Source organism: Staurois parvus, unplaced genomic scaffold, assembly GCF_062004578.1.
Source record: "Staurois parvus isolate SC_StPar_1 unplaced genomic scaffold, SC_StPar_1.0 ptg000937l, whole genome shotgun sequence".
Classification (NCBI taxonomy): Eukaryota; Metazoa; Chordata; class Amphibia; order Anura; family Ranidae; genus Staurois; species Staurois parvus.
Genome location: NW_028318733.1, coordinates 1,183,344 through 1,197,583, shown reverse-complemented (window position 1 = coordinate 1,197,583; position 14,240 = coordinate 1,183,344). Strand labels below are relative to the sequence as shown.

The 14,240-nt window shown below is 40.9% G+C and overlaps 1 protein-coding gene across 2 annotated transcripts in view; it reads right to left on the bottom strand.

The window, feature by feature from the left end:
- SMTNL1 (smoothelin like 1) overlaps positions 1-14,240 on the bottom strand; it is a 525,456-nt gene that overhangs the window by 153,830 nt on the left and 357,386 nt on the right. The window contains exon 5 of one of the 2 annotated variants that reach the window (XM_089656773.1): positions 8,256-8,601. The exons of the other annotated variant lie outside the window; for it this stretch is intronic. Within the exon in view, the coding sequence (XP_089512899.1) occupies positions 8,592-8,601 (10 nt within the window). The 3' untranslated portion in view covers positions 8,256-8,591. Of the gene's footprint in view, positions 1-8,255; positions 8,602-14,240 lie in introns of those variants that run through there. 2 annotated transcript variants of the gene reach the window in all.

Sequence of the window (14,240 nt, the reverse complement as noted above, 5' to 3'; positions counted from 1 at the left end):
TGCAGATCAGACCTGCACAACGATCTGGAGTAATTTTGGACCGCTCCTCTTCACAAAACTGTTTCAGTGTAGCAATATTCTTGGGATGTCTGGTGTGAATCGCTCTCTTAAGGTCATGCCACAGCATTTCAATTGGGTTGAGGTCAGGACTCTGACTGGGCCACTCCAGAAGGCGTATTCTGTGCTGTTGCAGCCATTGTTTTGTTGAATTACTTGTATGCTTTGGGTCATTGTCCTGTTGCATCACCCATCCTCTGCGGAGCTTCAGTTGGTGGACAGATGGTCGTACGTTTTCCTGCAAAATGTCTTGATAAACTCTGGAATTCATTTTCCCATCAATGACAACAATCCGTCCAGGCCCTGAGGCAGCAAAGCAGCCCCAAACCATGATGCTCCCTCCGCCATGTTTTACAGTGGGGATGAGGTTTTGATGTTGGTGTGCTGTGCCTTTTTTTCTCCACACATAGTGTTGTGTGTTCTTCCCAAACAACTCAATCTTGGTTTCATCTGTCCACAGTATATTTTGCCAGTAGTGCTGTGGAACATCCAGGTGCTCTTTTGCAAACTTCAAACGTGTCGCAATATTCTTTTTGGACAGCAATGGCTTCCTCCGTGGTGTCCTCCCATGTACCCCATTCTTGTTTAATGTTTTCCTTATTGTAGATGTGTCAACAAAAATGTTAGCATGTGCCAGAGATTTCTGTAGGTCTTTAGCTGACACTCTGGGATTCTTCTTTACCTCATGCAGCATTCTGCACTGTGCTCTTGCAGTCATTTTTACAGGACGACCACGCCTAGGGAGAGTAGCTAAACAGTGCTAAACTTTCTCCATTTGTAGACAGTCTGTCTTACCGTGGACACATGAACATCAAGGCTTTTGGAGATACTTTTGTAACCCTTTCCAGCTTCATGCAAGTCAACAATTCTTGATCGTAAGTCTTCTGAGAGCTCTTTTCTGCGAGGCATGGTTCACATCAGACAGTGCTTCTTGAAACCAGTAAACCCAAAACAGGTGTGTCTTTGTTTTTTAAGGGCAGGACAGCTGTCAGCAACACATCCAATATCATCACACTGATTGGAGTCAAGGTTGGCTCACTCCTGGCTCCAATTAGCTCTGGGAGAAGTCATTAAGCTAGGGCCTCACATACTTTTTCTTCCCTGCACTGTAAATGTTTACATGTTATGTGCAATTAAACCATGGCAACATCTAATGTTTGTGTAGTATTATGTTCAGCAGACTGTGTTCTTCTATTGTTGTGACGTTCAGAGCACATTTTATGCCCAATTCATGCAAAACTCCACATAATCCCAAGGGGTTCACATACTTTTTCTTGCAAGTGTAGCAGCAAGTAGTTTAGGAGTGAGCAAAGTCCCTTTTTTTCAGTAGTAGTAGTTACAGGGCTGAGCACCTCAGGAATATGTCAGTTACGACAGTCTGCGACAGCCCAGGGGTAACGTAGCTGAGCAAAGTCCTTTTGCAGTAGCAACACTCGGACAAGCTCTTTAGACACTAGCCAGTGTTCCCTTTTTTTAGACCCACGCTGACTATGAAATGAAGAGTGGTTATAAAATATGGAGAAATAAATATACAGATCTTTGCTGATTTGGCTGCAGAGACACTGTCAAGAAAGAAAATCTTGAAACCATTAGGAGAAAACATGAAGAAGCAGAACGTTTGATATAGCTGGGGGTCCCCAGCATGTTTAATCGGCTGGAAGAATGGGCGCTGTGCAAGGTTAAAGTTTCCTGAAGCATTAAGAGACTTTTTTGAGAGACTTGAGTTGCAAAATATAGACATTCCTAGGTGGGGTGTGGGGGACAAGGAGAGGTGGAATATGGAGAATGAAAGGTGGCAGACAGTTTAGGAGGAGGATGGAGAGAGGAGGGGAGTGGGATGGGAAGGTAATAGGCAGCCTAAGATTCTGCAGGATAGTAGGAGGTATATCAACTTGGAGATACACCAGAGAACGAAGGGGAAGATATGGTGGAGAGAGGGAGAGAGAGAAGAAGGAGGAAGGTAGATGAGAGGAGAAAAAAAAGGGAAGAACGGAAGAGATACACTTTGTGTCCTATAATGTTAAAGGATTAAATAGTCCTGGGAAGAAATTTAGAATTCTCAAAGAAATCCAGCATAGATACTCTTCAGGGGTTTTTTTTTACAAGAGACACACTTAGTACAAGGAACAAATGTGAAGCTACAATCTAGACACTAGCCAATTGTCAATTACTGGGTCCCGGCCGGTGATCACCCGCAGGCGCCAGTGTTTACCGACAAACACCAACAGGGAGGAGGGTTGCATTGTTTAAAATGCAGCCCTCCTCCCTGTCAGTTTTGGCACACTGATCTGGATGGCTGAGCACAGCCATCCCGATCAGTGTACTTACAGTGAAGCACACCCCCGCCCCCTAGTAAAACACTCCCATCACACAGTTAACCCTTTGATTGCTCCCAAATGTTAACCCCTTTCTCCCTAGTGCCGTTAGTACAGTGTCAGTGCTTTTTTTTTTTTGCACTGATCACTGTATTGGTGTCACTGGGGATGTCTGTGACACCAAGTCAGTTCTCCCCAGTATCAGAATGCTCGACGCAGTCCCGCTATTAGTCACTGATCGCAGCCATAAGTCGCTGATCACTGCTATAAGTTGCTGATCACTGCCATTATTAGTATAAAAAAAAAATCAGAGTATCTATACCACCATTTGTAAATGCTATAACTTTCACATACACCAATTAATTTACACGTATTGGGATTTTTCTTAGGAAAGACATGTCGCAGAATACATTTTGGCCTAAATTTATGACAAAATTAGCTTTTTAAATTTTTTTACTGGACATGATTAATAGCAGAAAGTCCAAATTATATTTCTTAAAATTGTGGGGGGTTTTTTATAGCGCAAAAAATAAAAAACGCACAGGCGATCAAATACCACTGAAAGAAAGCTCAAATTATGAGGGAAAAAAAGACAAAAATTTCATTTTGGTGCAGCATTGCATGACCGTGCAATTGTCAGTTAAAGTAACTCATTGCTGTAACGCAAACCGCTTCTGTAACTGCTTCCTTACCGCCCTATAGCAGAAAAACTGCTACAGGGTGACACAGGGGCGCAAAATCACATATATATACTTGATTTGCACTCCTGTGGTTTTCACGCCCCTCCCAGATAGCGTCAGATTGCCCATCAGTACACCAGTAATCACATTTAACCCCCTGATTGCCAGGAACATGCTCACATACATAATAAACCTCCATTGCTAGAATAGTTTCTGAACGGATCAATAACTTTGATCAGATCAGCACTATACCAGCGTTCACATTAGTATAGTGTTCCCAAAAATGCAGCATTAGCAGGATCAGCCCCAGCACCTGCCAGCACCTGCGTTTAGCCCCTATGCTCACCCCCCCTTCTCCCCCAGCAAGTGCAGTGTCAGTAGCTCACTGTCACGTGATACATTGCACACAAAACCGCAGTGTTTGCAAAATCAGCACCTGTACTTTCCCCATTCATTGCCCAACCCGGAATTCAGGTGGAAACAGCAAATGTAACTACTCCCCTTGATTTTTTGGAGCTGTTTTTCACAGAAGATCTTTATGCATTGATTGTGGATCAAAGTAATTTATATGCACAACAATTTATCGCAACCAACCAAAATTCAAACCTTGAAAAACAATAAAACAGCACAAATCAACACCCTGACTTAATGAATAACTTAAATAACATACAGTGTGGAAATCATAAAAAATATTAAATAATAATTAAAGTGTCCCCCAAAAAATACTCCATTCATATTAAAGTGTCCAAATAAATATAAGAAAGTCCTTTCTCCCCAATAAATTGTGAAAAACCAAATATCCAAATGAAATTGTGCTTCCACCATCCACCAGTGAAAAACCATCATCAGCCGCACTCACCAGATAATGGTGAGTAATGCGCCTTTTAGGATGTTTTGGGATCCTAAGCCCCCTTTTACAGCCTTCAGGACTCCTTTCCACCTTATAGGATTTAAGGTATTTCTTCCACTGGCTCCTGCCTTCTCCTCTCACCAAACTCCACAGTGATGTGACAAGCTATGATATTTAATCCTTTCCTTATATTCCTAATGTGTTCCCCCAGTCTCACAGAGAGTTTCCTAGTAGTTCTACCTATATACTGGAAGTTGCAAGAGCACTCCAGCATATAGGTAACATGGGAACTGTCACACGATATGAACTTCTTGATTTTATATGATGAACCATTGGAACATGATTGGAAACTGTCATAATACAGTTGCAAGAAAAAGTATGTGAACCCCTTGGGATTATGTGGAGTTTTGCATGAATTGGGCATAAAATGTGCTCTGAACGTCATCTAAGTCACAACAATAGAAGAACACAATCTGCTGAACATAATACTACACAAACATTAGATGTTGACATGGTTTAATTGCACATAACATGTAAACATTCACAGTGCAGGGAGGAAAAAGTATGTGAGGCCCTAGCTTAATGACTTCTCCCAGAGCTAATTGGAGCCAGGAGTGAGCTAACCTTGACTCCAATCTGTGTGATGATATTGGATGTGTTGCTGACAGCTGTCCTGTCCTTAAAAAACACACACCTGTTTTGGGTTTATTGGTTTCAAGAAGCACTGTCTGACGTGAACCATGCCTCACAGAAAAGAGCTCTCAGAAGACCTACGATCAAGAATTGTTGACTTGCATGAAGCTGGAAAGGGTTACAAAAGTACCTCCAAAAGCCTTGATGTTTATGTGTCCATGGTAAGACAGACTGCCTACAAATGGAGAAAGTTTAGCACTGTTGCTACTCTCCCTAGGTGTGGTCGTCCTGTAAAAATGACTGCAAGAGCACAGCGCAGAATGCTGCATGAGGTAAAGAAGAATCCCAGAGTGTCAGCTAAAGACCTACAGAAATCTCTGGCACATGCTAACATTTTTGTTGACACATCTACAATAAGGAAAACATTAAACAAGAATGGAGTACATGGGAGGACACCACGGAGGAAGCCATTGCTGTCCAAAAAGAATATTGCAGCACGTTTGAAGTTTGCAAAAGAGCACCTGGATGTTCCACAGCACTACTGGCAAAATATACTGTGAACAGATGAAACCAAAATTGAGTTGTTTGGGAAGAACACATAACACTATGTGTGGAGAAAAAAGGGCACAGCACACCAACATCAAAACCTCATCCCCACTGCAAAATATGGCGGAGGAAGCATCATGGTTTGGGGCTGCTTTGCTGCCTCAGGGCCTGGACGGATTGTTGTCATTGATGGGAAAATGAATTCCAGAGTTTATCAAGACATTTTGCAGGAAAACGTACGACCATCTGTCCACCAACTGAAGCTCCGCAGAGGATGGGTGATGCAACAGGACAATGACCCAAAGCATACAAGTAATTCAACGAAACAATGGCTGCAACAGGACAGAATACGCCTTCTGGAGTGGCCCAGTCAGAGTCCTGACCTCAACCCGATTGAAATGCTGTGGCATGACCTTAAGAGAGTGATTCACACCAGACATCCCAAGAATATTGCTACACTGAAACAGTTTTGTGAAGAGGAGTGGTTCAAAATTACTCCAGATCGTTGTGCAGGTCTGATCTGCAACTACAGGAAACGTTTGGTTGAGGTTATTGCTGCCAAAGGAGGGTCAACCAGTTATTAAGTCCAAAGGTTCACATACTTTTTCCTCCCTGCACTGTGAATGTTTACATGTTATGTGCAATTAAACCATGGCAACGTCTAATATTTGTGTAGTATTATGTTCAGCAGACTATGTTCTTCTATTGTTGTGACTTGATGACGTTCAGAGCACATTTTATGCCCAATTCATGCAAAACCCCACGTAATCCCAAGGGGTTCACATACTTTTTCTTGCAACTGTATCTTTTATTATCACCTCTAAGGTTTTTGCACGCTATACACCTCCTACACTTGAAAAAACCAACCCTATCAAGGAAAGTCACCACCTTCCTAGGTGCGTCAGGGACATTTTTAACCAGTCTAGTTCTTAATGTTGGTGGTTTCCTGTAGATAAACATGGGTTTTCCAGGTAATAGTTTACTAAGGACTTCATCCCTTTTCAGAATTGGCCAGTAATTCTTAATGATTTTCTCAACCAATTATATTGGCTCGAATAGCCTGTAATAAAAGCCATATCACCTATCTTTCTGTTTATTTCCTTGTTCTTCAGCAAGTCATCTCTCTTGATGTTTTTAACCTGTTCTAATGAACTTCCTCTCCATATCCCTTTTCTCTAAATCTTTGTAATAACATATCTGATTGACCTAAGAATATATTTTCATCATCACAATTACATTTTAATCTAATAAACTGGCTTTTGGGAACAGACTTTAACCAGTTTCTATGGTGACAGCTGTGACTCGGAATGTAACCATTCCAATCCACTTCCTTGATGTGCGTTTTAGTACAAAATTTAAACGAAATGGATCTATCAGATGGGGACATTGATCCCTAAAGGGTTAAACGCAGAGCTTGACACTTACTGTTTTTTATCCAACTGGTAACTGGTTATCCAACTGGTCCAACTGGTAGCTTTATTCGAGTGCAATTTAAATGTAATGTGTGTGTATATATATGGAAGAAACAATGTTTATATTTATTTTCATTTTTATTTCTATTTTTATATTTATTTTTATATTATTTTTCATTATTTTTTTATTTTATATTTTTATATTTTTATTATATTATTTTTTATTTTTATTTATTATATATTTTTTTCTTTACATATATATTTTTTATTTTTATTTATTTTTTCTTTTTATTATTATTTTTATTTTATTTAGTTTTTGTTTCTTCATGATGTATATATACATACACATATTATTTTATTTATCGATTTTTCTCTTTTTTGAAGTTTATATCATTTTGATATATATTTTTAAATAATAATTTTTTTGATGGATTGGTTTATGTTTTGATTTTTTGTTTTATTGTATTTAATGTCACAGACCTCATAATGAGTTCAACTATATGGTATAGTTGGTTCAAGGTATTAATAAAGCTCTTGGGGTGAACTAATGATTAGTTAGATATCTGAGCCATTTGACTTGTTACTTTTTGTGAAGGAATCTCACAGGGTGGGAACAAAGGATGACAGCTAGTTAATTTACCTAATAGTGTTAACTGGCCTGTGGGAGAGAAGGGGAGGGACTTTGCATTGTTATTTAATCGGCTTGCGACTGGAGGTGTGTGTCTTGAGAACGCCCTGTTAGTGGGGCGAAGCGCGTCAATGCACATCCGGTCTGCCGTCCTGACATCCGGTGAGTGGAACGCACGCCGAGCGGTGCGTTCCAAATGGCCATCTTCAGTATTGTTGGAGCTGTATCCTTTCATCCTTTGTTGAACCAGCCTTTGAGGTCTCTGCTATGAGGTCTGGAAGCTGTGGATTCTATGGTAGCCTATGGAGGCAATAAAGTTGATGCTTTTATTTATCCTGTTAAATGTGAGTGGTCTGGCAATTTGTAGCTAAAATTGCACAAGGTATAAGCAGTATTACACTCTTATATATTTTTTCCCTTGCACTGCTGTGGAGTTTGGTGAGAGGAGAAGGCAGGAACCAGTGGAAGAAATACCTTAAATCCTCTAAGGTGGAAAGGAGTCCTGAAGGCTGTAAAATCAAAACATCCTAACAGGCGCATTACTCGCCATTATCTGGTGAGTGCGGCTGATGTTGTTTTTTCACTGGTGGATGGTGGAAGCACAATTTTGTTTCGATATTTGGTTTTTCACAATTTATTGAGGAGAAAGGACTTTCTTATATTTATTTGGACACTTTAATATGAATGGAGTATTTTTTGGGGGACACTTTAATTATTATTTAATATTTTTTATGATTTCCACACTGTATGTTATTTAAGTTATTCATTAAGTCAGGGTGTTGATTTGCGCTGTTTTATTGTTTTTAATTTTTGGTTTAATTTACCTGTGCGCAGCAGCAATCTACAACCTGAGTGTACTGTTGGAGGGTGTTCCTGTGCGCTGGGGTTTGTTGTATATTTAGAGATTCAAACCTTGCCAGACCATTTGCATGAAAACCCATTATGGTTTCCAAATTTAATTTTTTTCTGGGCCTAACTCTCAACATGGGCAATACTGAATACTGAAAAAATGAATTGCAGTTGTATTGGTCCACAGACCTGATTCATCATATAGGAACAAAATGGCAGTTGACTAGTGCAAGACCGCCTGAAAGATGGTTAATTAAATCATATGCGGAGTAATATATCAATATATAAGTGAATGCAATAATGAATTTATTAGATCACATGGATCATGGAAAAGGTAGACATAGACATGGTGAACATGTTGCAATCATGTTTAAAATCAAAGAATTAAAATAAAAAATCATTCGGCGTCTTCAAAATGGCTGTATGGGCAAAAGTTATCAATGCGAGGCTGTAAAGGTTCCTTCTGTATTCATCAGATGAAAAGTTCCATACTGGATGACCTAGTAAATTTGTTTTCTTCTTCAACTGTTCCCTCAGGAACATCATAATATGTATGGATGGGATCCTTGGAATTAAATAGTGGATTATCATGAATTCAGGAGAATCAAAGGCTTGTCATCTTCATATCAGCCTAGTAGGATGCACATATACAAGTTAGTTAGATTATGGATTACATCTCATTACCTTCTTTGTGCGTGTGCCATATCAAATAATTGGTGGGTAAAAATCTTCTTGAGTGACCAGCATAGATGGAAATGAATGACAGGGACAGTAGAAGAATAATTAAAAAAGCACCCTCGCACCCCCGTACGCGCACCTGCGTGTGTGAGCTTTGACCCTATGTTGGAATGTAAAAAGCGGTTGCACCATACATGTGAGGTATTGCTGTGAACGTCAGATCAAGGGCAGTAATTCTAGCACTAGACCTCCTCTGAAAATCTAAAATGGTAACTTGTAAAAGCTTTTAAAGTGTTGCCTATGGATAATAAAAATGTCATGTTTGGTATCCATTTACTTGGCATACCATCATATTTTTTTATTCTACCAAATAATTGGCCAATATATTGTGTTTTTGTGCATTCAAAAGAAAAAAGTGTATTTTTTTTTAAATATTGTGATTGAAAAATCGCTGCACGAGTACTATGTGACATAAAAAAATGCAGCACCCACCATTTTATTCACTAGGGTGTCTGCTTAAAAAAATATATAAAGTTTGGGGGTTCAAATTAATTTCCTAGCAAAAAATACAGATTTTCTTCATGGGAACAAAAAGTGTCAGAAAAGGCTTGGTCTTCAGGTGGTTAGAAGAGTGAATTATGTGTGACATAAACTTCTAATTCTTGGAAAAATGCCACCACCCCCCAGAACGACCCCTTTTTGGAATGTAGACACACCGAACTATGTGCTAAGAGGCATGTTGAGACAATAGAAGAATTTATTTTTTTACCACAAGTTTTTGGAAAATGACAACAAAAATATATCTTTTTTTTACAAAAAATTGTCTCTTAAATGATTTATTGCTCACACATGCCATGGGTATATGTGAAATTACTCCCCAAAATACATTCTGCTACTTCTCCCGAGTATGGGGGTATTACATGTGAGAGGCTTTTTGGCAGTCTAGCCAAGTACAGGACCCCAAAATCCAATAAGCACCTTTGGGCTTTTAAAGCGCTTTATTTCTTCATTACACTTCCTGACTACCTATCACAGTTTCGGAGGCCCTGAAATGCCAGGATAGCACCAAACCCCCCCAAATGACCCCTTTTTGGAAAGTAGACACCCCACAGAATTTGATAAGAAGCATGGTGAGTATTTTGCAGATCTTATTTGTTGGCACAAGTTTTTGGAAAATGAAGAAAGAAAACAAAAACATATTTTTAATTTTATTTTTTTATATTTCAAAACCTTGTGAGAAAAAGTTATATCTGCAAAATACTCCCCATGTCTCTTTTTAAATTCCTTGGGGTGTCTACTTTCCAAAGAGGGGTCATTTGAGGGGGATGTGATGCTATCCTTGCATTTCAGGGCCTCCGAAACTGTGATAGGTAGTGAGTAGAGATGAGCGAATCGAAGTATCCGAAGTGGAATTCGAGTCGAATATCGGAAAAATTTCGATTCGTGCCGAATCCGAAAAATAGCCTAATTCGGACGCGCGAATCGAAATTTTTCAGAAAATGGCGGCTGACATGTGCGGCGACGGAGCGGGGATGTCTGGGAAGGCGCGCAGACAAGGCGCGCTGACCCATAATGCATTCCTCAACTACATGTGATCGCATCAGCCAATCAGCAGCCAGCCAGCCAGCACTGTGTAATGGTCGAGCTATAAATAGCGGCCATTTTGGAATTCTTCATTTGCCTGCAGTCATTGAACAGAGGCAGACCGCTCTGTACTAGGGACAGGGACAGAGTTAGGGCCACAGAAACGATAATTGGGGACAGAGAAAAGTTACTTAGGGACAGAGAACCATTACTCAGGGACACAGATTTGTTAATGAGGGCCACAGAATCGTTATTTAGGGACAAAGAAACGATAGTTAGGGCCACAGAATTCATAATCAGGGACAGACAGAATTGTTACTCAGTGCCAGAGAATTGTTACTTAGGGCCACAGAAACGTTATTAGGGCCACAGAATTTTTACTCAGGGACAGACAGAATTGTTACTGAGTGCCAGAGAATTGTTACTCAGGGACAGACAGAATTGTTACTGAGTGCCAGAGAATTGTTACTTAGGGCCACAGAAACTTTACTTAGGGCCACAGAATTTTTACTCAGGGACAGACAGAATTGTTACTGAGTGCCAGAGAATTGTTACTCAGGGACAGACAGAATTGTTACTGAGTGCCAGATAATTGTTACTCAGGGCCCCAGAAACTTTACTTAGGGCCACAGAATTTTTACTCAGGGACAGACAGAATTGTTACTGAGTGCCAGAGAATTGTTACTCAGGGACAGACAGAATTGTTACTGAGTGCCAGAGAATTGTTACTTAGGGCCACAGAAACTTTACTTAGGGCCACAGAATTGTTACTCGCACAGACACAGAATTGTTACTCGCACAGACACAGAATTGTTACTGAAGGCCACAGAACTGTTACTTAGGGCCACAAAATTGTTACTCGCACAGACACAGAATTGTTACTCGCACAGACACAGAACTGTTACTGAGGGCCACAGAACTGTTACTTAGGGCCACAGAATTGTTACTCGCACAGACACAGAATTGTTACTCAGGGCCACAGAACTGTTACTTAGGGACAAAGAAACGCTAGTTAGGGCCACAGAATTCATACTCAGGGACAGACAGAATTGTTACGGAGTGCCAGAGAATTGTTACTCTGGGCCACAGAAACTTTACTTAGGGCCACAGAATTTTTACTCAGGGACAGACAGAATTGTTACTGAGTGCCAGAGAATTGTTACTCAGGGACAGACAGAATTGTTACGGAGTGCCAGAGAATTGTTACTCAGGGCCACAGAAACTTTACTTAGGGCCACAGAATTTTTACTCAGGGACAGACAGAATTGTTACTGAGTGCCAGAGAATTGTTACTCAGGGACAGACAGAATTGTTACTGAGTGCCAGAGAATTGTTACTTAGGGCCACAGAAACTTTACTTAGGGCCACAGAATTGTTACTCGCACAGACACAGAATTGTTACTCGCACAGACACAGAACTGTTACTGAGGGCCACAGAAACTTTACTTAGGGCCACAGAATTGTTACTCGCACAGACACAGAATTGTTACTCGCACAGACACAGAACTGTTACTGAGGGCCACAGAACTGTTACTTAGGGCCACAGAATTGTTACTCGCACAGACACAGAATTGTTACTCAGGGCCACAGAACTGTTACTTTGGGACAAAGAAACGCTAGTTAGGGCCACAGAATTCATACTCAGGGACAGACAGAATTGTTACGGAGTGCCAGAGAATTGTTACTCAGGGCCACAGAATCTTTACTTAGGGCCACAGAATTTTTACTCAGGGACAGACAGAATTGTTACTGAGTGCCAGAGAATTGTTACTCAGGGACAGACAGAATTGTTACTGAGTGCCAGATAATTGTTACTAAGGGCCCCAGAAACTTTACTTAGGGCCACAGAATTTTTACTCAGGGACAGACAGAATTGTTACTGAGTGCCAGAGAATTGTTACTCAGGGACAGACAGAATTGTTACTGAGTGCCAGAGAATTGTTACTTAGGGCCACAGAAACTTTACTTAGGGCCACAGAATTGTTACTCACACAGACACAGAATTGTTACTCGCACAGACACAGAATTGTTACTGAAGGCCACAGAACTGTTACTTAGGGCCACAGAATTGTTACTCGCACAGACACAGAATTGTTACTCGCACAGACACAGAACTGTTACTGAGGGCCACAGAACTGTTACTTAGGGCCACAGAATTGTTACTCGCACAGACACAGAATTGTTACTCAGGGCCACAGAACTGTTACTTAGGTACAAAGAAACGCTAGTTAGGGCCACAGAATTCATACTCAGGGACAGACAGAATTGTTACGGAGTGCCAGAGAATTGTTACTCTGGGCCACAGAAACTTTACTTAGGGCCACAGAATTTTTACTCAGGGACAGACAGAATTGTTACTGAGTGCCAGAGAATTGTTACTCAGGGACAGACAGAATTGTTACGGAGTGCCAGAGAATTGTTACTCAGGGCCACAGAAACTTTACTTAGGGCCACAGAATTTTTACTCAGGGACAGACAGAATTGTTACTGAGTGCCAGAGAATTGTTACTCAGGGACAAACAGAATTGTTACTGAGTGCCAGAGAATTGTTACTTAGGGCCACAGAAACTTTACTTAGGGCCACAGAATTGTTACTCGCACAGACACAGAATTGTTACTCGCACAGACACAGAACTGTTACTGAGGGCCACAGAAACTTTACTTAGGGCCACAGAATTGTTACTCGCACAGACACAGAATTGTTACTCGCACAGACACAGAACTGTTACTAAGGGCCACAGAACTGTTACTTAGGGCCACAGAATTGTGACTCGCACAGACACAGAATTGTTACTCAGGGCCACAGAACTGTTACTTAGGGACAAAGAAACGCTAGTTAGGGCCACAGAATTCATACTCAGGGACAGACAGAATTGTTACGGAGTGCCAGAGAATTGTTACTCAGGGCCACAGAAACTTTACTTAGGGCCACAGAATTTTTACTCAGGGACAGACAGAATTGTTACTGAGTGCCAGAGAATTGTTACTCAGGGACAGACAGAATTGTTACGGAGTGCCAGAGAATTGTTACTCAGGGACAGACAGAATTGTTACTGAGTGCCAGAGAATTGTTACTTAGGGCCACAGAAACTTTAATTAGGGACACAGAATTTTTACTCAGGGACAGACAGAATTGTTACTGAGTGCCAGAGAATTGTTACTCAGGGACAGACAGAATTGTTACGGAGTGCCAGAGAATTGTTACTCAGGGCCACAGAAACTTTACTTAGGGCCACAGAATTTTTACTCAGGGACAGACAGAATTGTTACTGAGTGCCAGAGAATTGTTACTCAGGGACAGACAGAATTGTTACGGAGTGCCAGAGAATTGTTACTCAAGGCCACAGAAACTTTACTTAGGGCCACAGAATTTTTACTCAGGGACAGACAGAATTGTTACTGAGTGCCAGAGAATTGTTACTCAGGGACAGACAGAATTGTTACTGAGTGCCAGAGAATTGTTACTTAGGGCCACAGAAACTTTACTTAGGGCCACAGAATTGTTACTCGCACAGACACAGAATTGTTACTCGCACAGACACAGAACTGTTACTGAGGGCCACAGAAACTTTACTTAGGGCCACAGAATTGTTACTCGCACAGACACAGAATTGTTACTCGCACAGACACAGAACTGTTACTGAGGGCCACAGAACTGTTACTTAGGGCCACAGAATTGTTACTCGCACAGACACAGAATTGTTACTCAGGGCCACAGAACTGTTACTTTGGGACAAAGAAACGCTAGTTAGGGCCACAGAATTCATACTCAGGGACAGACAGAATTGTTACGGAGTGCCAGAGAATTGTTACTCAGGGCCACAGAATCTTTACTTAGGGCCACAGAATTTTTACTCAGGGACAGACAGAATTGTTACTGAGTGCCAGAGAATTGTTACTCAGGGACAGACAGAATTGTTACTGAGTGCCAGATAATTGTTACTAAGGGCCCCAGAAACTTTACTTAGGGCCACAGAATTTTTACTCAGGGACAGACAGAATTGTTAC